Source organism: Megalobrama amblycephala, linkage group LG5, assembly GCF_018812025.1.
Source record: "Megalobrama amblycephala isolate DHTTF-2021 linkage group LG5, ASM1881202v1, whole genome shotgun sequence".
NCBI classification, from domain to species: Eukaryota; Metazoa; Chordata; class Actinopteri; order Cypriniformes; family Xenocyprididae; genus Megalobrama; species Megalobrama amblycephala.
The window spans coordinates 5,403,242-5,428,610 of record NC_063048.1 but is presented as its reverse complement, the minus strand read 5'-3'; the positions used below and the strand labels follow the sequence as shown (position 1 = coordinate 5,428,610).

At 37.4% G+C, this 25,369-nt stretch overlaps 2 protein-coding genes across 2 annotated transcripts in view; one reads left to right on the top strand and one right to left on the bottom strand.

The window, feature by feature from the left end:
- The window catches only part of rp1l1a (rp1 like 1a), a 21,412-nt gene extending 8,897 nt beyond the window's left edge, over positions 1 to 12,515 (bottom strand). Inside the window, 3 exon segments of the mRNA XM_048192353.1 lie at positions 1,387 to 1,457; positions 1,460 to 2,043; positions 12,383 to 12,515. Of these exon segments, the coding sequence (XP_048048310.1) occupies positions 1,387 to 1,457; positions 1,460 to 2,021 (633 nt within the window). The 5' untranslated portion in view covers positions 2,022 to 2,043; positions 12,383 to 12,515.
- lg5h8orf74 (linkage group 5 C8orf74 homolog) lies at positions 12,199 to 25,369 on the top strand. The gene is given in 5 exon segments (XM_048190401.1): positions 12,199 to 12,276; positions 12,554 to 12,743; positions 13,389 to 13,570; positions 13,572 to 13,787; positions 25,103 to 25,369. Coding segments are annotated over 5 exon segments (822 nt in total). The 5' UTR covers positions 12,199 to 12,231; the 3' UTR covers positions 25,292 to 25,369.

The following is a 25,369-nucleotide window of genomic DNA, read 5'->3' as shown; positions in this document are numbered from 1 at the left end:
CTGGGGATACGGAGATAACTTTGGGTTTTGGCTAAATTCCAAGCTCGGAGCCCTCAATCATTTGTAAATGTGAGGTCATGAAAACCACTGCCAATGGTAATCTGACAATTTTTATTTATTTGTTAAAGATTTAGGCCTATTTTTGGCATCTCATCGTAGATTCAAATCTATAAATCAATGTATTACATTTATGAAGAAAAGGTTCAGCACCTAAGGCTCTATTGCTATTGCCTCAATGGTGTACAGTGTCTTTAGGTGGATTAGGATTGTTTGTGATTTGGTCTTAGTGATTTAGGAGTCCTCTTGACTACTCCTATCATTTCACAGACTTAGGAGCTAGTTTTAGTGCTAAAATGCTTTGTGAAATACTCTTAGAGCAAAAATGTAGGACTCCTAAAATTAGGACTGACACGCCCATTATTTTTAAGAGTTTCTCCTAAATCGGCAAGTTAGGAGCTACTTTTAGCCTTAAGATGCTTTGTGAATACGGCCCCAGGAGTCATTTATTCATCCTCTTAATATCTGTTCAAACCTGTATGACTTTCATTAAACACAAAAGTAGATGTTTTGCAGAAAGTTCTTTTACATACTACTGTACATGAGCATTGCATGGGGTTGTCACACTCAAAAAAGGACAAATATGTCACAAAATTTGTTATAAAAATGCATTATTTGCTGAAACTCTGCCCTATAGTGCTCAAATAGTGCATACACACATTCAAACATTTAGTTATGAGACATAAAAACCACTGGCAATCAATCAATACGGAAAATGTGCATGCATGAAGAAGATATTAGAGCTATGGTGGAGGGCAAGATTTTCAGTAAATAATGACTTTTTAATACAATTTTGGTCCGTTCCTCAGAACACTAGCAAACAAGTGATATGGATTGTTTTTATGGTGCTTTTTGGTCCTTTATAGCACCGCTGGTCACTATATATGTGGAAGAACAATGTACATATACTTTAATTTCTCCTTTTGTGTTTCACAGAAGTAAGAAAATTGGTAACACTTTATTTTAGGGTCTTTTAACAAGTTGCTTTTTAGCTTGCATCTTACTAGAATATTGGCTGTTTATTAGTAATTATTACGCATATAATAATGCCTTATTCTACATGACCTTATTCTACATTCTTAATCCTACCCAATACCTAAACTTAACAACTTACTATTAATAAGCAGTAAATTAGGAGTTTATTGAGAGAAAAGTCATAGTTAGTAGTGAATATATGTTCCCTATACTAAAGTGTTACCAGAAAATCATAAGTGTGGATACAACATGAGAGTACGCAAATTGCCGTTCTGTCCTGACCTGACATCTGCCTCCTAAAATACTTGACCTGGCTAATTAAAGAATGGCTGAAGAAATTAAATCCTCCCTGACCTTGCGTCCCTCCAGAGTGTAGAGTTTCTTGACATGACACTGCATGAGTTCAGAAATCTCGTCCATGAAACACGAAGACTTCGAGCAGTTCGTCTGCTCAGAATGATGGATCGCCTAACAGCAGGGTCATTGTTTTTCACTAGAACAATTCTTTTGGGGTGCCGATGGTGGTGCTGATGTCCCATGGGGGGTTCCTCAGGTCGGGAGGGCTTCCTGCGAGTATTATGTGGGTGGCTGTGGTGGTGCCAGACCGCCGGCCTCTTCCCTGCAGCTTCTATGTTGATTGGCTTGACGTAGCGGCGATCAGAGCACAAGTAACAGCCTCCGTCCTCTAACTGCTCTAAATGTTTAATGCTGTGGGTGCCCCTGGGGGTCGTGATAGTACGCACACCAAAAGGTAGAGGAACCTTTTGGGAAAGGTCATCCAATAAGGCATCAAAGCATTTGAAGCTGCGTTTATGGATGGCCATCTTGACCCCTTTGAACTGAGCGTCGCCACTCTTGTAGAAGGTAATTCTTTTGGCTGAGCTGGCCGCTTTCACACTGGAGCCAAAAGACGATGTTGGAGGATGAGGAAACTGTTCATTTTGAAAATGAGTATCGGCGTCGAAGGAGCCTTGGGCCGCCCTCGGCATCTCTCTTCCACGTCAATTCAAACTGTGGGGAAGAGAATGGAAATGTGAATGACATTATCTGAAACTCAAATCAACACAAATTACAAATTCAAATCCATAAAAATAAAAATATTTATATAACATACATTTAGAGAGAAATTTGATTAAATGGAGACCCTAGTAATGTCTCTGTTGTAGGGTTTGAGAAGAGGTTTCAACAATGTCTAAAATTGTGCTCAGATTTGCCAAGAAACCACAGTCTGTAATCAGTATATTTAACTAAACTAGGGTTGTCAAAAGTACCAACTTCGGTACCAAGTTGGTAACTGAAATTTTAAAAATGTGATGATACCACCTCTGATTGGCCACTGTGTTCGCATGCTCACAAGATATGTCTGTGATTGGCTACAATGATCACCGCTTCAAAAACATGCTGTAAAATAGATATCTTTGAGGCTCTTTTCAGAGAGCTCAAACAGAAACAGTACACACGGGAGTGTTTGAAAGCAGGCCGACCCATTTAAATTCAGAATGCATTTTAAATCGATATAGAGGAGATTTGGAGGAGAAACGGTTAGAGATTAGAAGGAAACTAAAGCTTTAGCTCAACAGCTCTGGCCATGCTGTGATATAAACGAAAAGCTATTGGCTATTTTAAAAAAGGGGCGGAGCTGTTCGATATGTCCCGCTCTGTCTTCCTGTTTCAGTTGAAATTACGTCAACACATTGAATAATGCTGCATGTTCCAAGACACTTCAGTGGGCCTTTAAATGAACTATCAAATAAGAACCAATATACGTTTGCGTTGCTAAGAGTGGTTGCTAAGGGTGTTGTGTAGTGATACACAGAACCACTGGGTGAAGCGGTCATAGCTGTGTTTTATCGTGAATAAAACACAGCTATTGACCAATCAGAATCAAGGACTGGATCTAACCGTTTCATAATCGACTTTACAGCATGATGTGGAGGCAAAGACCCACCCTAAAGACATAGTTCAATGTCACAAAATACTGGTGAAGTACCATGGTACTTTAATCTATACAATACCATGGAACTGTATGATTAGCATATTCATACAGTGAAACATGGCATTATCATGGTTCTTCAAAGTACCAAAGAACACCATGGTATTACAGAAAACACAGATATTGTGATAATTGCAATCTAGTCATGCCATGAGGACTTTTAAATTTTTCAGTCAAACTTGTATTACACTTTTAAATGACATGTTGTGTAGTATAAGCAACAGTAAAACTAGGCCCCAGTTCAGAAGTTAATCTCATGCACTTTGGGAAACAGTTACAGAGACTATAGCTTAAATTGCATTTAGTTCTTAGTCCTTAATAGGCACTTTAATCCAACATTTGAAGAAGTTCAAGAGCATCATCTCTGAGCAAAATTTGTGCACAAAATCATTTTATGTGCATCAAACTGAGAGCAAAAAGATTTTACCATATTTCTTATAACAAAATGTTTAAAAAATAAAAGTGCACCTGGAGGTAGTTGAATAAAAAAAATATTTAATGACAGTCCAGATTGAATAAAATGACATTCTATATTCTAATTATAAATGTAGACAATTGATCTATACTGACTCATGTTTTCACTGAACAATTCACTTTATCAAAAATTTATATATATATATTAAAATAGCATTAGTTCTGTAGCCAGGCAGCTTAATATAAAAAACTATAATATATAAAATATATATAATGTGAACAATATACTTACATTTTCAGAATACATTATCATATTTGATGCTAAAGAACTGTATAAAATGAAAAATAAAAATAAAATCTGACTATGCAGAGTAACGTTCCAGGTAACATCCAAGCACACGACTGCTACAGGGACACAAGTTTACAAGCCCTCCCACAAACAGTCTGGCCACTAATCAGGGCACTTTGGCAGCTAAGGATAGAACGAAAAGCTTCTCTAATCATCTTGAGATTTCACTGAACTTTAGGGGAGTGTGAGACACATGACAGCAACACCAGGATTGCATAAACAATCAGATTTTGACCCCTGATGGCAGGCTGTTTTATTCTACAAACATGTCATTTAAACAATGATGCACCACACACAGTGACTGAAAATACATCTGCTGTCAAATTCTCTCCAGTTCTACTGCTTATATCTGCTGACTGGCATAACATGCCTACTGATGTTGGTATATTAATAATAAACAACTACAAACAATCACAAGACACTATTGGTGAATCTCACAATATGTCTCACTTGATATTACAATGCAGGGCTGCACAATTAATCGAATTTCTAATCATAATTACAATTATGGATGCCACAATTATGTAATCACTCAAAGGCACAATTATTAAAAAAAAAAAAAAAAAAAAAAAACCACTCTGCGTACTTAAGATGTTGTTGTTTGTTTTAGGTTATTTTAAGTTTTTTGTTTCCATTGTTTTAATTTTAAGTTTAGTATAACATTATAATACCATGCATATGTTTACTTTTTTATGTAAAGAAGAAACCAAACCAATGTATAGTTGACATTTGAGGCTTAATGCTATAGAAAAGCAATACAAGTTTTTCAGGAGGAGTGATTTCAGCTTGTTTATTTTCATATAAAGATATGGAATGCAGTTGCTTCAAACAGTTGCTTATTAGCATGCATATTACTAAGATATTGGCTGTTTATTAGAACTTATAAAGCACATATTAATGCCTTATTCTGCATTAACTTATTCTACATCCCTTAATCCTACCCAATACCTAAACTTAAAACTTACCTTACTATTAACTATTAATAAGCAGTAATTAGGAGTTAATAGTCGTAGTTAATAGTTACTTAATAGTGAGAACTGAACCCTAATCTAAAGTGTGACCCAATTAAATTATATTTTTTAATGTTCTTTCATTTTATTTGGGGATGAAATATACCCTGATATGGTCTTTACATGCTTCATCAAATTCACCCAGATCTGACATACAACAATTTAACCTAAAATATTGTATCTGTAATGACAACATAGCAGACTTGCACTCTTCATAGAATAATTGACTGCATGGTTAATATTTTGTGTAAACCTATCTTATGGTTTGACAATTAATGCTCTCAATAATATCTACCTGGTACTTAATTCAAATGTATTTATATTCTGTTTCAAAGGAAACCTTGAGATAAAAGTGAATGTGAATAGTGCCTATAGCTGCCTTTTCTCTCAGAATCCTGCAATGCTGTGCTATAACCATAGAGCACTTTGAACATTCTTTTAATTTGTAACAGGAGTAAGTGCAAGACATTTAAAACTAGGCATTTGACTAGACTGTATCAAATGATGAGGACTGATGCTTATTGTGCATGCTTAGTGTTGTCAGTGGTTGCCAAGACATTGCTATGCAGTTTCTAAGGTGTTCTGAGTGGTTTCTAGGGTGTTCTAGGTGATTGTTTTCTGGCCAAGTCATTTAAAAACTAAATTTTACCATAGTGTTACAGGACATGAGTATTGTTGCTAACTCTAGCACTGCCAAAGCACAGGCTTATTGTAATCTCAGGAAAAGACAGCACATCCTCTGTGCGCTTAAGTGACCCACTATTACCCGCAAGCTAAAGAAACATTAATACGGATGTTTTTATAGGTTCTATGTTTGATTTCTGACACTGCCAAATCTTGCAATGGCACACCACGCACAAAACCCCTTTAATTAGAGCTAATTAATTACTAAACATCTCTGAGAGGTGTACTGTACATATATTTTTGACACTAATTATAAATCTCTAAAGGTTAAATTAAGTGCTACACATGATTTCCACAATTAGTAAGTGAGAACTTGGCAGCCCATTGGGAGAAAACTGCAATACAACGCTGTCAGATTACTGAGACTGAAGCAAGAACGTTTAAGACTCATGGGATATGTGTGAGAAGAGGGAGGGAACATGAAACACCTTCACCAGATCTGAAATGCAAATATCACTGTAAAACCTAACAGTGAAATTAATGAAATGAAATGAGTTTGTTTCACTCAAATAATAATGAAAGTACTTAATAGAAAAAAACGATGTGTGAACTCAAAATTTCATTGTAGTAAGCTGAACTTAATATGATTGAGTTGCAGCAGATTTCTAATTCCCGGCATGCTTTGCATCAGACTGTATAAATAAATGCTGAAATTAAGGCTTATTTTGTGTGTTTTTGCACAAGATTATCATAGGGAGACATAAGTTAGTGTTTAATATTGTGTTATGTTGGGATTTACAAGGGGTTCTGTTATGTTAGTTTTGTAGGTTTACCATTGTGGTGAAGAGTAGAGCCTATGGTTAGGTTGAGGATGGGCTGCAAAACTTTAAGGACCATATATACTGTATGTTGTTTGATTATATACATCTTTTTGATAGTTATAATAGCATGTGTTATTTGCTATCTATCATTTAAACATGAAGATCTGAATATGATGTTAATGTAAATTAACTGTATGTAACTAACATTATGATGAGTGGGGCGAGGCTGAGAACTATGCTGGTGATGTGATTGTTAACAAAGAATATACACTAACAAGAAGCGAAACTCAATAGAACATCCCATTGCAACACTGATGCCCAGTAGCAGCCCTGCGTTTCCACCATTTTGGCATGAAAGCGACTCATCGGTCCACTAGTTTCTATGGCAATACCAGCTGCTTTGTTAAAAAAAAAAAAAAAAAGTACATTAAAGCTAAAATCCAACCTGAATGATGACAACACAGAATAAAATACTATCACTAATGATCATCAAATCCTTTTAACATTTTATTTTATAGTTATACATACTTTGTGTTTAAGTCTTCCACTTTTTTCACAAAACCTTTGCTCTCTAGAAACCCAATCAGTTTCAAAATTCTTTGATGTTCAAGTATTAGCATTATAAACACTGAATTAATACCAACATATGGAATTAAAGTAAGGACATGCATCAGAAAAATTGGAAATGTTGGACAATAAATATATAACAGAAAATAACAGCCTTGTTTTTGCAGTGTTGTATATTAAAGCAAAAGTGGGAATTATGTGATAACGGACACAGCAATGCATCAAGTATTATAAGATCATTATGCTTGTAGCATGATCCATTAAAACGTACAATATATATATTTCAATCCAGAGAGTGGAGTAATACTATTATTATTCCATTAGGTCTGATCTATAGGCTATTGTTCGCTGCAAACATGATGATCTTAAATGTATTAATTTACTATTAATAAATTTGTAAAGTTGCATAAAATGGAAATACTCAATAAAGTAGGCTAACTACGTTACCTCAGATGGATGAATGGTTGGATTCCACAACTGGTAAAATAAAACATATATAAGACAATACAACATTTACTGTAGGTGCCATAAAACTTACTGATGACTTAATTTGAAAAATGTTCTATTGTGCTTCTGATTTGGTTGTAAAATTCGCCGATTTTGGGTGTGTAAGATGTGAAGGATTCTATGGTCCAGTTGGCAATTTCACACCATAATGGCGGCCGCGCTACCGGAGAGCCACCTAGTGGCTGTTGCCCAAAAAGGATAAGAGTTCCGCCTCTTGGGTTCTATACTCTTTGTAGTTAATGAGAGACACCTGTGCACCACACTGGCCTTGCTCTGCTTCCACTGCTCTCGGCCCCGCCCCACTTGTTACAAAAATTAAGTTCTACTAACTTAACAAAATGAGTTAGTTTACTTAAAGGTGCTCTAAGTGATCCTGGGTGGATGTAACTTCCTGTTGACGTTCGAAGTGTTGTCAAACAAAACAGAGGCTAGCTAGACCCTCCATCCTCCTCCTCCTCCTCCCCCTCCCCTCCGTGCTTCCTGAAACAGTAATGAACACGCATTTAAAATCATTCTTGTCGGTTATTGGCTGGAGCACGTTTATTATGTTTTGTGGTCCAGGCTGCACCAGTTTGTTTTTATTGCCGTTTTCGGAGCTTGTGGCGACTACAGAGACCGCATTTTTTTTACAGTGTGTTCAGGGGACAGGCAGCTAGCGGATAGTGAGGAGATGTTTGCTGTATGTGACAAAAAATGTTTTGGCCTAAAAATGCGTGACATCGCTTAGAGCACCTTTAAATGATTTGAGTATTCCGAACTTGTTGAGTTTTACAGTGCTCCTGTTCTGTCATCATTTTGTGCCAATGTTAGGTTTTGCTTAGTCTTATTTAACTTTATTACCTTGAGTTTGATGAACTTAAACCATTTACGGCAATTGGGTTCCTCAAACCATTTAAGCAGAGATGTATAAAGTACTAGAGACCCAGACTTGAGTAAAAGTACAAGTGCTCTATCAAAAAAGTGACTTGAGTAAAAGTTGAAGTGCTCTTTAAGCACCACACTTAAGTAGAAGTACTAAAGTATTCGAAATTTTTTGTACTTAAGTATTGCAAGTAGTTTATTTTAAAATTTACTACTCAAGTACTGAAAGTAAAAGTACAAGTATTGAGTGCGTGAAGACCACTTGAGATGCAGACAAGTTGAGATGCTTTGTTTGTTGTCAGCACTTTGATTTCATTACCAAAAAGTTTATTTTGACTAATAGTTCTACCATATACAATTGAATAAAATTAACAGCTAGCTAACAACAACTTGCTTTGCACTTTTTTTCTGTTTTCACCTCACTCCAGTCTAAACTAGGCTAAACTACCACTCTTACTAAAAAAAAAAAAAATGGGGTAAGCACACTTATATTCTCATTTCAAGAGGTGTTCTGAGTAAATGATTTGTTTGTAACACTTTATAATATGGTTTGATTTGTTAACATTACATTAGTTAATGTATTAGACTAATAACCAACATGAACTAACCATGATCAATACATTTGTTACTGTATTTATTAATCTTTGTTAATCTTAGTTAATAAAAATACAGCTGTTCATTGTTTGTATATGTTACTTCACAGTGCACATTAACTATGTAAACAAATAGAGAGCAATTTGAGAGCAAGACAACGCTCGTGTTGTTTTAAGACGGTGAATGCGCGCGCGCGCACGCGCGGCCAGGACTCGCTCGCTCGCGCTCTCCCTCTCTCGCTGCTCGTATATGCGCCCTGACTAGGGTTGGTCTCCTTCCTCACTCTCACAGCCACGATCACTTGAAGTTGAAGGGGTGAAAGGTAGTGTTTTTGGTTCGTCTTTGGTTGATCTTTTTAGCTGATCAAAAGGCAGAACGGGAGCGCGCGCAGCTTCTGAATCACTTGATTCGCTCATTGATGCGTCAGCTTCATCAACATTTTTATAATTGTAACGAGTAACGATGCAGCACATAAAAAAATATCGGAGTAAAAGTATTAAACTCATCGAAAATATGTACTGAAGTAAAAGTGGAAGTAGGAGAAAAAAATAATACTCTAGCAAAGTACAGATACCGCCTTTTAGTACTTAAGTACAGTAGTGAAGTAGTTCTACTTCGTTACTATACATCTCTGCATTTAAGTAACGATATAGTTGTTAAGACTAAGATTTGTTTCAAACTGAATTAATAAAATAACCTTAAAATCTTTAAGTTGAGTTTACTCTAATGATTGACTAAACCAACACTAAAATATAAGTGAATGTAACTCAATGTATATGAGTTTACAGTACTCATACTTACTGGTTTTAAACTTAAATGGTTTACGGCAATCGGTTTGCTCATATGGTTTGAGTTACCATAACTTTGCGGGTTTTACAGTGTACATCTGTTCAGTTTAATTTAAATAATTAGCAAAGAACTTAAAAACTGTGTAGAATGATTTCCATAATGCTACTGACAGGCCTATAATACCAAGATAATTAACACTTACTTAATATCGTAACAGAACTAAGACCTGCTAGATATTAGGCACTTTTCAACATAAAAAACTTGAACATTCTAAAATGAGATTTGTAAAAGTGATTACATAATAATAAATGCTTTATATAATAAGACAGCTATTCTCATAGCCTTTGTAACCACTGGAAAGTTTGACATTCAAAGCAATGCATCAGTTCATCTGCTAGTACTCAACATCATTGTGAAACCTATTATCAGCTCTCACACAAACAAATACTTCAGTCCTTAATCCATAATTGCATTTTCCCATTTTAGCTCAGACCTCTTAGTTCACACTGCAAAAAAATGACTTTCTTCCTCTGAATTTTTGTTGTTTTTTTCCAGTACAAATATCTAAGCATACTTAAATCAAGGCACATTTACTTGAGATGCAAAATTACTTATATTGTGTTTTGTTTTCTGAAAAATAGATTAAAATGAAGTTAGTTTAAGCTGAACACAAGAATAAATATCTGCCAACGGGGTCAGAAAAATAAACTTAATTGAAAGGGGAAACAAGATTATTTTTCTTACCCCAGCAAGAATATATTTTGGTAACACTTTATTTTAAGGTGACATACTTACACATTACAGCATGTACTTACTATAGTAATAACAGTAAATTATACATGATTATAACTACTATAACTAACTATATATATATATATATATATATATATATATATATATATATATATATATAACTATAACAATTATAACTAACCCTAAATCAAACCCTAACTGTAACTCTATAGTAAGTTGTTAATTAATATTACTCAGTACTATACTCAGTATGTAACTACGTCACCTTAAAATAAAGTGTAACCAATATTTCTCTTGTTTTAAGCATAAACTCACTTCATTTTCATATATTTTTCAGAAAACAAGACTTAATACGAGTAATTTTTCTTTTAAAGTAAATGTATATTGAATTAAGAATTTCTCAATATTTGTACTGGAAAACAAAGCTACTAAGTAAGAAAATAATTTTTTCACAGACAGCATGTTCCACTAAAACCATTAAGCTAAAACAGACCTTTTTATTAACTAAATATGTTCAGAGAGCCATGTTAATTCTCTGTCCTAATTATACACATTGGCTTTACCCTGTAGGCGCAGGTTCATTCTCCTCGACTGCCAAATCCTCCAACACCAAACCTTCAAGGGCTGTCAATACTTTTAAAGTAATCCAGCTAGAAAATTCAACAGGTTTTCTTACAAAAAGGAGTGCTCCTTCCTCTGGCTCACACAGATGAGGATGAAACAGGCACTGCGTTTGAAAGCATGACGTTCCCTCCTGTGAAGAATGTCACTTTTCATCCATGACCATGCGAACCACGGACATGCCACAGCTGCATATTGTCTATCCACAGTCATTCATTCCATTAGGCTAATTATCACAGGCAGACCTTCATCCAGAGAGGAGGAGGAGGAGGAGAAGTGGGACTCCTCTGAAAGAGGATTATACTGTGTGGCCATCTGTGCCAAACAGAATTAACTCTTAGCTCTCCAAAACTGAGCTGTTGTTCATGGTTTAGACATAGAAACACAGAAATGGAAAACTAGTGGCCTGTGCTGACCAACAAAAAGTTACACTGCATATGATGACAATATGTACGTTGTCATGTTAGTGAATTTTTTCTTAATATTATGAAATCAGATCCAATATTATTATCATAAAATTACTGAGGCAAATATAGTATTCAATATTTATCACATTTTTCATCATATTACAAAAAAAATCTAATATTGTTCTTAGCATAATATTAAACAATATTATGATTAATTATATTAATTTTACATTATGAACATTATATATAATAAAATATTCACATTAATATAATATTGTGGCAAATTTGTACCAAATCATTAAAACAAAACGACATTTTATCACACAAAACCATTAAAAACAAACAAACAGAAACATTATATGTTGGGTTTTATATCATGCAAATACGACATTAATAATAATTAACATTAATAATTTTATATTTTATATGCCTTTATGGGGACAAACATATGAATTCAATTTCAATTAAATATATTAATATATATTAATCAAATGTATTAAATTATTAATGTATTATGAATAGTATAAAAGTGCAATAAAAAGTGTAATATTATTATAATACACAATGCATACTGTAGCTATATATTATACAATGTTAACATCAATATCATAATATTGTTTGTTATGAAAAACAATTGAGTCAAATATTGAATCAAATGCGTGCTGTATTATCAAATAATTAATATTAATAACACAATATTGTTATGTCTAAAGTTTACACGATAAGCTCGAATGCGTGCAGTATTATCAAATAATTAATATCACAATACTGTTGTCGAAAGTAAAGATAACAAAGATAAAGCTCGCGTTGTTTAAACATAACATACTACATAGAAAGTACTGTAAGTCTTCTGGGTTTCCATGGCAACAAACACAACAGCAGTCGTCTCATGATGGCCTCCATACACACATTACAGGAGATATCGAGGATGAAGGTAAACCTTCAGCTGTTTGCTTTTGACTAAACCACATTCTCACACAAATAAACGCAATTTATAGCCTACTTAAAATAAATAGCCCGAGATATATTGTGAATCTTACCTGCGCGCGAACTTGTTGATAGAGACTTGAAACACGAAGCAGATGCGCGTGATGCATCCAAAGTCACGACGATACAGTATATATCTATCATTTGCTGTGAAGGACGTTTGTGCGCATTAACACACAGCTTCTGTTGTCTTGAAACCTCATATCTGATGTGTGTTGTTTCAGAGAGATGATGGTATTGAACGTCTGAGCAGCTGTTTTCACTGGAAAGAGTTTGATGGTGATGATAAACGACAGTATTTACATCAAGAGTTTGTGTATGAGAATGTGATGTTAGCAATTACAAGAGGACTGTCGTGGTCAACAGTAGCACAAGTGGCAAACATCACCAAAGAACTCCTGCCGAAACTCAAAGGTGGGCTATTTAACAATGTCAGTTTTGGTATTTTTTGCTGTAGCTAATGCTTTTTGATTATGCCTAGGCTGATACTTGTTTATCACGTGATCACAGGGACGCCCAGAAGTCCATGCGCTCGTCATTTTATGTTTCGTTGTTCATAGCGAAATAAAGATTACACAAACACTTTTATTCATTAATATGTTTTCGAATTAATTGTTGAGATTAGGGTATATCTTTGCATTTACTGTAATTTCGTGTTAAGTTTGATGGTGTCACCCTAATTGTGACATGGCACCCTGACCCTATAAATACATATTGCCAATCGACAATTGACAAAGTTACTTATTTACATAAATCAGTCAACTTATTTTTGTCAATTATGCATCTTACATAATCACAGTTTGTGCAGTTTTTCTCTTTGCCAGTTTTATTCGCAAAATGTTTCAGATGGTATCACAGATAGGTGCTTTATAGAGAGAGATGTAGTTAGATGAGTAGATACAGTACATAGAAATATCTTTTGAAACATTTTCATCCTGGTCTTAGAAAAAAAGGTTGCTTTGTACAATGACTGTACTCGGGAATCTGTTTATTATCATTTGGAGTTTTGTCACATTGATTAATAAATGTGACAATCTTTGCTTTTAATACTCATATTAGGTTTGAAGACACCAGATGTCATTTGCCTCATCAAGGATCATTTATCACAGATAGAGCCTCGTCTCTCCGCTGCCCATCATGCTGTTCTCCTGGACTTCATTGTGAAAACATATGTTCCAAATCAGCGGCTTTATCAGGCATTTTTAAATGGTGAGACGGGTCTTAAACACATCAGCTGCGAAGCTTGAGATTGAAAGCCCACCTCATCCACAGCCCCTTTGTGAGGGTACAGACACTGTGGAGTGGGAACAGCAGCGGACTCTGAAAGACCTGTGTGTGGCTCAGTCCAGAAAAGAAGCAGAAATCAAGGAACTCAAAGAGAAGGCCGAAGCTCAGATGATGGCAACGTTGCAGGCCAGTTTAAACAATCTTCCACATGAAGACCGGATGAGCAAACAGGTAAAAAATATCAGCTATTTACAATATAAAGACCCACATTTGCTTGGATGTTGTGGGTGATTACTAGGTATTTTCTTACTGGTCTACCCGCAAAGTCTCTGTTATAGGCTATTATAGAATTTGCTCTAGAAATTCTGTCAATGTGGGATTTTCCCACCCGTTTTTAACATTAACCAGGCAAAAATAAGTATGGTTACTTTGGAAAGTAAACAGTAATTATCACAATTACTGTTTACTTTCCAAAGTAACCATACTTATTTTACTTATCATAGTTATACTTACTTGCCTTAGTAAACACCACAAACAATTGATGATTTAAAATAAACAGCAGAAATCAGGGAACAAAAGGCAGAAGCTCAGATGATGGCAACATTACAGGCCAGTTTAAACAATATTCCATATGAAGGCCAGATGAGAAAACAGGTACAAAATATCAGTTATTTACAGTGTAAAGACTCAAGTTTTGATAACTTGGTGGTTTCTTACTGGTCTACACCAAGGTCTCTTGGAAATTGCTCCAGGAATATTACTTTATGGGATTTTTGTTTACCGGCCTAAAAATAAGTATGATTGCTTTGAAAACTAATAGTGATGCTTGCCTTAGTAAACACCAATAAATGACTTATAAGTAGAATTTATCAACATTTCATTTACATGTTCATCAAAAGGGATAAATGTCAAGTAGACGGATTGTTTGGACAGTGTCTTCGAAGCAACCTGAAATGTAGTTTCCTGCTCAGTGGTGATATAGAACAGGATTGTGATCCTAAGCTCCCCTGTAGCTGTTGGCACACTATTACCTTTTCAAAAACCATCAAAGTAAATCTCCAAGCTATTGGCGAGCGGCTCTGATGCGTAACCGCAGGGCTTCCACCAGCACTGACCTAAAAACTGTATTTTGCAAACTTTGCCATTTTATAGTACAATGTGAAATGTGAAGGCTGTAATAATTCATACTGACAGAAGTAACAAAGGATTATTTCTGTTGTGTATTGTCCTATGGTTATCACTCTCATACTGAAGACATTCTGCGTTAGACTACTTTGTGCTTAAGGAGCTGCAGGCTGTCAGCAGTTACCAGATAAAGATGGATTAAAGGAACATCGCTCTGTTATTTAACCTAGTTGAGCACAACAGCCTTAGCCACTTTTTCAACAGCTTTGGTTTTTCCTATAAAAATTAACACATGGACTAAGACTTATGGCCTCTACAGAAGAATAGATCATTGCTTAACAGCCTCAGAGCTTGTGGTAGGTCTGCCTTGAAAGGGTTATATGCTGTCGCCGAAAATCAATTTTTCTGTGAAGAAAATAAATGAAATTTTTACTTCTGAGACCCAGCACTTTTCTCTCTATTCTCTCACTGGAAAATATTGTTGTGTTCTGTGTAATTGTGCTAGAGGGCGCTCATGAGTGAAAGAACAAAAAAAAAAAGAAAGAAAGTAAGAGAAGAAGAATTTTGAAACTAGCCCTGCGTTCCATTCGGAAGGGCTCATCCCTATGCCCTAATCCCTTCAAAGGGTTTACCCTCCGGAGTGAGAGCTTCGAAGGGATGAAGGGTGTAGGGGTCAAAAAAACTCTTTTTTTGCAACGCACATCTGCGTCATCTTAACGAGACAATCAAGGAGGAGTAGATTGTGCAAGCTGCGCCCTTTATTTAACGTTAGTTTATTTCTTTATTTATTTTAGGTTTATCGCATGTAGGCTATATTGTATATATGTATTTTAAACATTTGAATGGACTGATAAAGGGAGCTGTAAAGTTTTTTTGTTGAAGTACAATGTCGTTTTGACCATAATAATACAATAATATAGTACCAAATCTAACTTGTATAAATATTACAGTAGTACATAAAAATATTATACATACCTTTATAGTTAAAATCGAACTCCTAGCCTCCTGTACCCATTCTGTGACGTCAAACTTCCCTGTGCAAAGGATCATGGGGGCCAGAAGTGTCCATCAGTTGTTCCCTTCGAAATCCTTCATTCCAAAGGGCCCTTTGAAGTGGCCAGTTTTGAGCACTTCGGTTTGGAACGACCTTTCAATATGGCGGCCATGATTATTTTCACTCCGAAGTGCCCTTCGGAGGGCGATATATCCCGTTTGGAACGCACCGTTAGTTTGCTAAGTTTCAAATGGTTATTAAACAGCAAGCAGAAACTATGCTAAAGCGGCAGCCCTTCCAGCGCACTCAGTGTCTGAATTCACTCACTCGTTCATTCCCTCCCTCAAGTGAACTATATTAGAACAATAACTATAATGATAACTTTATTTGCGTCCACACCAACAAATGATAATGGTCTGTTTATATAAGCTAGTGCACTGCTGTTTCAAAGTGTGTATGTTGTTGAACATTTTTGCTGTTCTTGTTGCATTTACACGGTTTTAACCAGCAGATGTCCTCAGCATGCTATGTTTCAAGTGAATAGCTAGTGTAATCAATCTGATTTAACAGTGAATTTAGAGGACGTAGTCAATAATAGTGGAATAAAAAAAAAACACCTAGTCTTTTTGACTGCAACTTTAAAGGAAGCAAGACAATGTTGTCGAAACTAGCACTGGATACCTGAAGTAATTTTATGTTACACTGTTTTCTAACCTGGCAAAATGAGCTCATCTCCATTAATACTTCTCACCACTTATTACTGTCACAGTTTCCCTTTGTTTGGACTTTGTGTTTGTTTTGCACTATCTATCTGTCGTCATGGACACTACTGTGTTTTGTTATTCAGTTTATTATCCTCATTTACTTGTGTATTAAGTTCCCTTTTTTCAGTTCAGTGTTGTCTGGTCTCGTCAATGTTATGGTCATTGTTGCTTATCTGCCAATGTTTGGATTTACCTGTGGATACTATTAAAGACTGTCTTGGATCTTTATCTTCTTCCGTTGTGTGTGTTAATACAGCCAGACTGTTACAGAAGACCAGACCACAAAGTGATTAGCGGCGAAAGGGTTTTTTTTTTCCCCGATTGTTTTCTCCTTTGTGTGTTCGTTTTTGGACTTCCCCCTTCATGGATCTCCCTGCTGTGCAACTCCTGTGCCTTGAACAGGGAAATTGCTCCCTCAAGGAACATTTAACAGATTATTTGAATCTTGCTCATCAAACCACCTTCCCGGACGACTGCCTGGTGCTCATTCCTGCTCGCCCGGCCTCAACACCGCCACATGAGTACAGTTGTCCAGGGATCCACCTCGAGGGAGCTTCGCCACGTTTGTGGAGTGGGTACTGGTTTCCTGCGGATCAGCATTCACTGTGGAGGACATCACCAGCCCTACTTCCAACACAGTGCCCAGTCCAGTACCACCCCACTGTGAGAAACAACAGTAAATGCCCACCACAGATGGCGAGAACACCTCGGCTGTGATGTCAGAGCCTGCGCCAGAAGGAGCGATCGAGCCTGATGGGACCCTGTCTGACCAGGTGTGCGAGCCAATTGACTCATCTATCGCTGTGGGAGTCCTTGTGGAGTACGAGGGAATGGAAGCAAGCCCTGCCACTGAGAGTGAGTACTGCCTGGACTTTATGGACAGTTTTGTGTATTTGAAGAGTCAAATTCCCGGTGTCCCTTGATCTTGTCAGAATCTGATTCTTTTTCAGTCCTGTTAACCCCACCCAGCCTCCCTCTCCCACAACCTCTCCAAACTGCCTTTATAGAATTAATTTTTTTCATCAGTCTGTATCATTTGGCAGGCTCCTCCTCAGTCGCTCCTACCACCCAGTAGGGTTGGGCCAATAGACGATGTCATCGTCCATGGCCGATGCTGATGGACATCATGATGTTGATCTTAATTAATCACACAATATCACCCAGTGCAGTGCATGATTTCAATTTCCGTGCAGTTACTTAAAAAAATATAATGAAGTTGACAGTTAAATGAACACAATTTAATTCCAATTAATTAAATCCCACCCTCCATCCCAATGTCATCGTCCATCACAATTTTTTACTGTAGACATCGCCCAGCCCTACCACCTAGTCATCACTACCTCCCAACAGTCCTTCTGCTTCACCTCAGCCTCCTCTCAGTGGTGTGTGTACCCCTCTGGGAGCCATCGCCGCCTGGATGCCAGAAGCCCATGGCTCTGCCTTCAGCCTCTGAGAGCTCCGCTCCACCTCGACCCATCACCCTGGATCCTGCGCCTCCACCCCTTCCTCCCTCAGTTCCACCGTGGACCATCGCCCATTCGGCCTTGCCGGGCTTCTTCAAACGTCAGCTCCACCTGAGTCAGACATCGCCACACCTCTGCTGTGGACTTCACTACTCTCCAGTCCTCCACCCCTTCGGCTGCAGCAAGCTCCGCCCTCCCTTAGGCTCCGCCTCCACCCTCGATTGCTCCAGCTCCAACTCTAACCTCCAGATCCCCACTTTCACCTCGGGAGGTCATCGCTGCGGCTTCGTTGCGGCCGCCTAGGTCTTCGGCCTTTCTCCACCTCATCGGCTCACTGTCTGTGCAGTGGGCTCCACCTCCATCACCGTCGTCGCCAAGGTCACGTCTAACACCTTCACACCATGGCTCCTCGTTTCAGCGATGCTGCCTTGGAAGCGCATTCCTGTCTGTGACTTGGGTCTCCATCTGCACGCCACTGTTCAAGGCCATCCTCTGGATTCATCCACCATCCTCATCACCCTGGACTGTCCTGTTATACATCCCCCTCCCGGATCTTCGCCCTCCACCAGAGCCTCCTCCAGTCTACCTGTTCTCACCATCCTTTCGCCCACTCCTCTTCATCCATTTCCATCTCGTCATCCACCTCCAGAGCCCCACCCTCCTTCCCTCATCTTTTCTTTCATGGCGCGATGCCGTGCCTTCCGGGAGGGGGGAAACTGTCACAGTTTCCCTTTGTTTGGACTTTGTGTTCATTTTCTGATCTGTCGTCATGGACACTGTCGTCATGTGTTTCATTATTCAGTTCAGTTGTGTGTTGTTAATTATCCTCATTTACCTGTGTATTTAAGTTTCCTATTTTCAGTTCAGTGTCAATGTTATGGTTGTGTTTACCTGTCTTCCAATGTTTGAATTTACCTGTGGATACTATATTAAAGTCTTGGATCTTCGTCTTCTTCGTCATGTGTGTTAATACAGCCAGACCACTACAATTACAAAGGTATAACTGATTGTTTTCCATGTATCCATTTTCTTTAAAGTATCCTTGAAAAGGGGGTTTGACTTGTCAAACAGTGGTGGATTTTTCTGGACCTTGGCGATTAACTTCTCCACAGTGTCGTCTGCCATTTAAAATGTGCAAGCCCTTAAATTTGAATGTGATTTGAGTGTCTTCCAGTTCAAAGTAAACAAGCAGAACGTGACACTCATTAATTCAATAGTTGACAGTCATTGAAGATTTAGCGATCCAAACTTGCGAACGTTTGGCCTTTACTTAAAGACTTAAGATTCCAACATCAATATTTTAACAATGTTTTACAATAAAAAATGTTACAGTAACAGTAATTAATTTTTGTCAGGAGTGCCCATCAATCATGCTGTATCTAACTGATATATTCATAAAAAAAAGAGAACACATACCTATTCAGTTGCACCTGCTTCCATTTATTTACGATCACAAGAATGTACAAAACAGCTCTAGGCTTTTAAATCTGAAGGCTTACACATTTAGAAATATATTGTTTACATCACATTTCTGAGCATTTCTATCAATTTTCCTTGAAATTATGCGATGATTGCAATATGAGGAGGTTTTAGTGATCTCTCAGCCTCTCTATACTGATATCCTTTCAGCTAGAGCAACAGAGGAAGCTCATGAGAAAAAAATAGGAGTTATAAGTTATTCGAGTTAACCAGAGTGTGTGACAGATATGCCAATGCATTAGTCCAATATCAACAAAGGCACAAGGAAGAGACAGATAAAACATTAAACCAAATAAATACACGATTATAATGAGTTGTCTACATTACGTGTGTATTTCTTATCGCAATGATTAGCATAAGCTTTAGCCTTTAGCTAAACCTTTAGCATCGCATATATGACAGTGGAAATGCGACTGGCCCTGGCATGCACTATAGCATGCTCGCCTTTGACTCAACAGTGGAAACGCATCAATGACAGGTGAAGTACAGACAGCGGGTTGTTAATTTATTGCAGGGCCAGGACGCTCTTGTAGTCATGCAGCAGCACTTTGGTGGAAGGTCAGTAAAGTAAGGACAATTAAGGTCATGAAAATTGTTTATTGTATGGTGATATTACTAATTAACTAATAAATGTACTAAACTGAAATGTTGTCCCTGAGTGCCGTAACGACATCTCCCATAAAGGTTTGCAACCTTACAAAGTAAACAGTGATCCAAAAAAACACTAGTCTCTTTGCCAGTTAAAACACAAAATACAATTGGTATACTACTTCTACTGCCTCACCGGAAGTTGTACCCACGTTCTTTTTTAAGTGGGGGGGGGGGGGGGGGTGTCACACAGGCCAATGTGTTACAATGTGTGTCACATTCGGGCACAGCCACAATGTGACACCGCTACAAATGGCTGTTCCCTTCAAATAATACCCTATTTAAGGGTATAGGGCGCGATTTTGGACACCGCCATGGTTAAATGAGTTTCTACTTCCCTCATCATTACTATCCCTTATGGAAAGAAAATAAATTTCCCTATATATGAATGATCAATATTAAATGATATAACAGTATATTTGAAAATATACATAATATATTGTGTAAATATACAGCCCAAATTTCGGAAATGTTGGGACGCTTTTTAAATTTGAATAAAATGAAAACTAAAAGACTTTCAAATCACATGAGCCAATATTTTATTCACAATAGAACATAGATAACATAACAAATGTTTAAAAAGAGAAATTTTACACTTTTATCCACTAAATGAGCTCATTTCAAATTTGATGCCTGTGACAGGTCTTAAAAAAGTTGGCACGGGGCAACAAATGGCTGAAAAAGCAAGAAATTTTGAAAATATTCAGCTGGAAGAACATCTAACAACTAAATAAGTTAATTGATATCAGGTCTGTAACATGATTAGCTATAAAAGGGATGTCTTAGAGAGGCAGAGTCTCTCAGAAGTAAAGGCAGGAACACGGCAAGCCGACAGTTGGCCGTCGGGCAGTTTTCTCAGTGTGTTCTGCACCGTCGGCTGAAGTTGGTCCTCGTCTGCTTTTTTTCGGCTGATTCGACATGTTGAATCGGCGTCAGAGGTTGTCGGTCCATCGGGCCATCTGATCATTCTGATTGGCTGTTCAGCTACTGCCCCCTGCATTCTTGCGCAGGCGCAGAATGGACGTGCTATTTGGCGTCGGCTGCCGAGCATCGGTTTGGTGTGTCAGGCCAACTTTGGACCCAGACGCTGCCGACGTGAGCCAACCCCACAGTCTGCTTTCATCGCCACTAGTTTGTCGGCATCGGCTTGGTGTGTTCCTGCCTTAAAGATGGGCAGAGCTTTGAAAGAGTACATAAAAAGATTGTGGAATACATTAAAAACAATGTTCCTCAACGCCAAATTGCGAAGGCTTTGCAAATCTCATCATTTACAGTGCATAACATCGTCAAAAGATTCAGAGAAACTGGAGAAATCTCTGTGTGTAAGGGACAAGGCCGAAGACCTTGGATGCCTGTGGTCTTCAGGCCCTCAGATGACACTGCATCACTCATTGGCATGACTGTGTCAATGACATTACTAAATAGGCCCAGGATGACTTCCAGAAACCACTGTCGGTAAACACAATCTGCTGTGCAGATGCCAACTAAAGCTCTATCATGCAAAAAGGAAGCCGTATGTGAACATGGTCCAGAAGCGCCATCGTGTCCTGTGGGCCAAGGCTCATTTAAAATGGACTGTTTCAAAGTGGAAAAGTGTTGTATGGTCAGACGAGTCTAAATTTGACATTCTTGTTTGAAAATCACGGACGCCGTGTCCTCCGGGCTAAAGAGGAGGGAGACCTTCCAGCGTGTTATCAGCATTCAGTTCAAAAGCCAGCATCTCTGATGGTATGGGGGTGCATAAGTGCATACAGTATGGGCAGCTTGCATGTTTTTGAAGGCACTATGAATGCTGAAAGGTATATAAAGGTTTTAGAGCAACATATGCTCCCCTTGAGATGATGTCAGTGTACCAGTTATCAACGTAAAGCTGCTTTGATACAATCTACATTGTAAAAAGCGTTATATAAATAAAGGTGACTTGACATGTCTATTTCAGGGAAGGCCTTGTGTATTTCAGCAGGACATGCAAAACCACAAACTGTAGCTATTATAACAGCATGGCTTTGTCGTGGAAGAGTCCGGTGCTGAATTGGCCTGCCTGCAGTCCAGATATTTCACCTATAGAGAAAAATACATCAAAGACGACCACAAACTTTTCAGCAGCTGGAAACCTATATCAGGCAAGAATGGGACCAAATTTCAACACCAAAACTACAGAAACTCATAACCTCGATGCCCAGATGTCTTCACACTGTTTTAAAAAAGAAGAGAAGATGCTACACCATGGTAAACATGCACTTGTCCCAACAATTTAGCAGGCATCAAATTTGATATGATCTCATTTTGTGCTTAAAATTGTAAAATTTCTCAGTTTAAACATTTGTTATGTTATCTGTGTTCTATTGTGAATAATATATTGGCTTGTGTGATTTGAAAGTCTTTTAGTTTTCATTTTATTCAAATTTAAAAAAACGTCCAAACATTTCCTGAATTCGGGTTGTATTACAATACAGGTGTTGGTCATATAATTAGAATATCATCAAAAAGTTGATTTATTTCACTAATTCCATTCAAAAAGTGAAACTTGTATATTATATTCATTCATTACACACAGACTGATATATTTCAAATGTTTATTTCTTTTAATTTTGATGATTATAACTGACAACTAAGGAAAATCCCAAATTCAGTATCTCAGAAAATTAGAATATTACTTGAGACCAATACAAAGAAAGGATTTTTAGAAATCTTGGCCAACTGAAAAGTATGAACATGAAAAGTATGAGCATGTACAGCACTCAATACTTAGTTGTGGCTCCTTTTGCCTGAATTACTGCAGCAATGCGGCGTGGCATGGAGTCGATCAGTCTGTGGCACTGCTCAGGTGTTATGAGAGCCCAGGTTGCTCTGATAGTGGCCTTCAGCTCTTCTGCATTGTTGGGTCTGGCATATCGCATCTTCCTTTTCACAATACCCCATCGATTTTCTATGGGGTTAAGGTCAGGCGAGTTTGCTGGCCAATTAAGAACAGGTATACCATGGTCCTTAAACCAGGTACTGGTAGCTTTGGCACAGTGTGCAGGTGGCAAGTCCTGTTGGAAAATGAAATCTGCATCTCCATAAAGTTGGTCAGCAGCAGGAAGCATGAAGTGCTCAAAAACTTTCTGGTATACGGCTGCGTTGACCTTGGACGTCAGAAAACACAGTGGACCAACACCAACAGATGACATGGCACCCCAAACCATCACTGATTGTGGAAACTTTACACTGGACCTCAAGCAACATGGATTGTGTGCCTCTCCTCTCTTCCTCCAGACTCTGGGACCCTGATTTCCAAAGGAAATGCAAAATTTACTTTCATCAGAGAACATAACTTTGGACCACTCAGCAGCAGTCCAGTCCTTTTTGTCTTTAGCCCAGGCGAGACGCTTCTGACGCTGTCTGTTGTTCAAGAGTGGCTTGACACAAGGAATGCGACGGCTGAAACCCATGTCTTGCATACGTCTGTGCGTAGTGGTTCTTGAAGCACTGACTCCTGCTGCAGTCCACTCTTTGTGAATCTCCCCTACATTTTTGAATGGGTTTTGTTTCACAATCCTCTCCAGGGTGCGGTTATCCCTATTGCTTGTACACTTTTTTCTACCACATCTTTTCCTTCCCTTCGCCTCTCTATTAATGTGCTTGGACACAGAGCTCTGTGAACAGCCAGCCTCTTTTGCAATGACCTTTTGTGTCTTGCCCTCCTTGTGCAAGGTGTCAATGGTCGTCTTTTGGACAACTGTCAAGTCAGCAGTCTTCCCCATGATTGTGTAGCCTACAGAACTAGACTGAGAGACCATTTAAAGGCCTTTGCAGGTGTTTTGAGTTAATTAGCTGATTAGAGTGTGGCACCAGGTGTCTTCAATATGGAACCTTTTCACAATATTCTAATTTTCTGAGAATCGAATTTGGGATTTTCCTTAGTTGTCAGTTATAATCATCAAAATTAAAAGAAATAAACATTTGAAATATATCAGTCTGTGAATGAATGAATATAATAATATAAAAACTTTAACTTTTTGAATGGAATTAGTGAAATAAATCAACTTTTTGATGTTATTCTAATTATATGACCAGCACCTGTACATAAGAAATTGCCATTTTTCATATATTGAAGAATGTGACAATATATTTACTATTTACTATAGTGCATGTATATTTACTCATGTATAAACACATATATAGAGAAATATATTATGTAATACATTTCTTACATTTTATAATAATTTACATTTGAAATGTTTTATATTTTCAAGCTAGTTAACAAAAGCACAAGCACACCTGCATGTACTAAAGTATTTAGCAGAGAGTCTATCACTGCGCTGAAGAGCACACAGCCATTGATGCCGTTCGGCCAATCATCAACCTAACCATAGTCTCTACTCTTCAGCACAATGAAAAAACTTAAATTAAAACTTTCAATTAAAAAATAATACAACATTAAACACTAACAGATCTCCCCCTATATTAATATTGAGCAAAACACAAAAAATAACACTTAATTTTAACATTTACTGTTGTAGCCACTGATCGTAACTCATTATGTGAATGTGTGTATATATGTGTGTACAATACATTCACATTTATATAGGAACATGTAATATACGTACACAATAAAGGATAAAACTTTATCAATATTACATGTAATGCTATGTTTGTCTTAATTTCTATATATTTTTATGTATCAATATATAGCCATACATGGTCAATGCATATATTGCAGTGTATTGAAAAATATATATTGCAGTATATTGAAAAATATAAGCGCTAGTTTTCCATATATGGAAATGTATTATGTAATATATTGCATTCTATTTTGTAGTATATTCCCATATATTTTTGTTCTGTACGGGATGATCCCTGAGGGTGACTGCTTACCTTGCTACTACAAAACATAACAAATGTGAATATTTGTCTGATGGGAAACAAACTAAAGCAAACAATTGAGTTTTAGTAACTAATTACACAAATGTTCCATTATCATCTTTTGTAGATGAGGCTTCGGTGCTTAATGAACTCTTTGGGAATAAAATGAAAGATGAGATCAAAGGATTAATCACAAAAATATTTTTCTTTGATTCTCTCCTTTAGGAGGTAGAAGAGCTGCTGCGCAGTTTTCTGCAGTCGCAAGGAGAAATTATAATGGAGTCTCTGATGAATGAAGCCCGTCTCACTGAGAATCTGCTGCAGATGAAACTGAGGCACTTCGCAAATCAACCTGTTTTCCCTAAAAAGCACAGTGTGGCAACTCCTACAAAATCAAAGAAGAAGGGAATTTAAAGTACAGTTCTATAAAAGTTCTATATTTTGAGATTCATGAAATATAATAAAAATAAAGTTTGATAACTTCTTAATGTA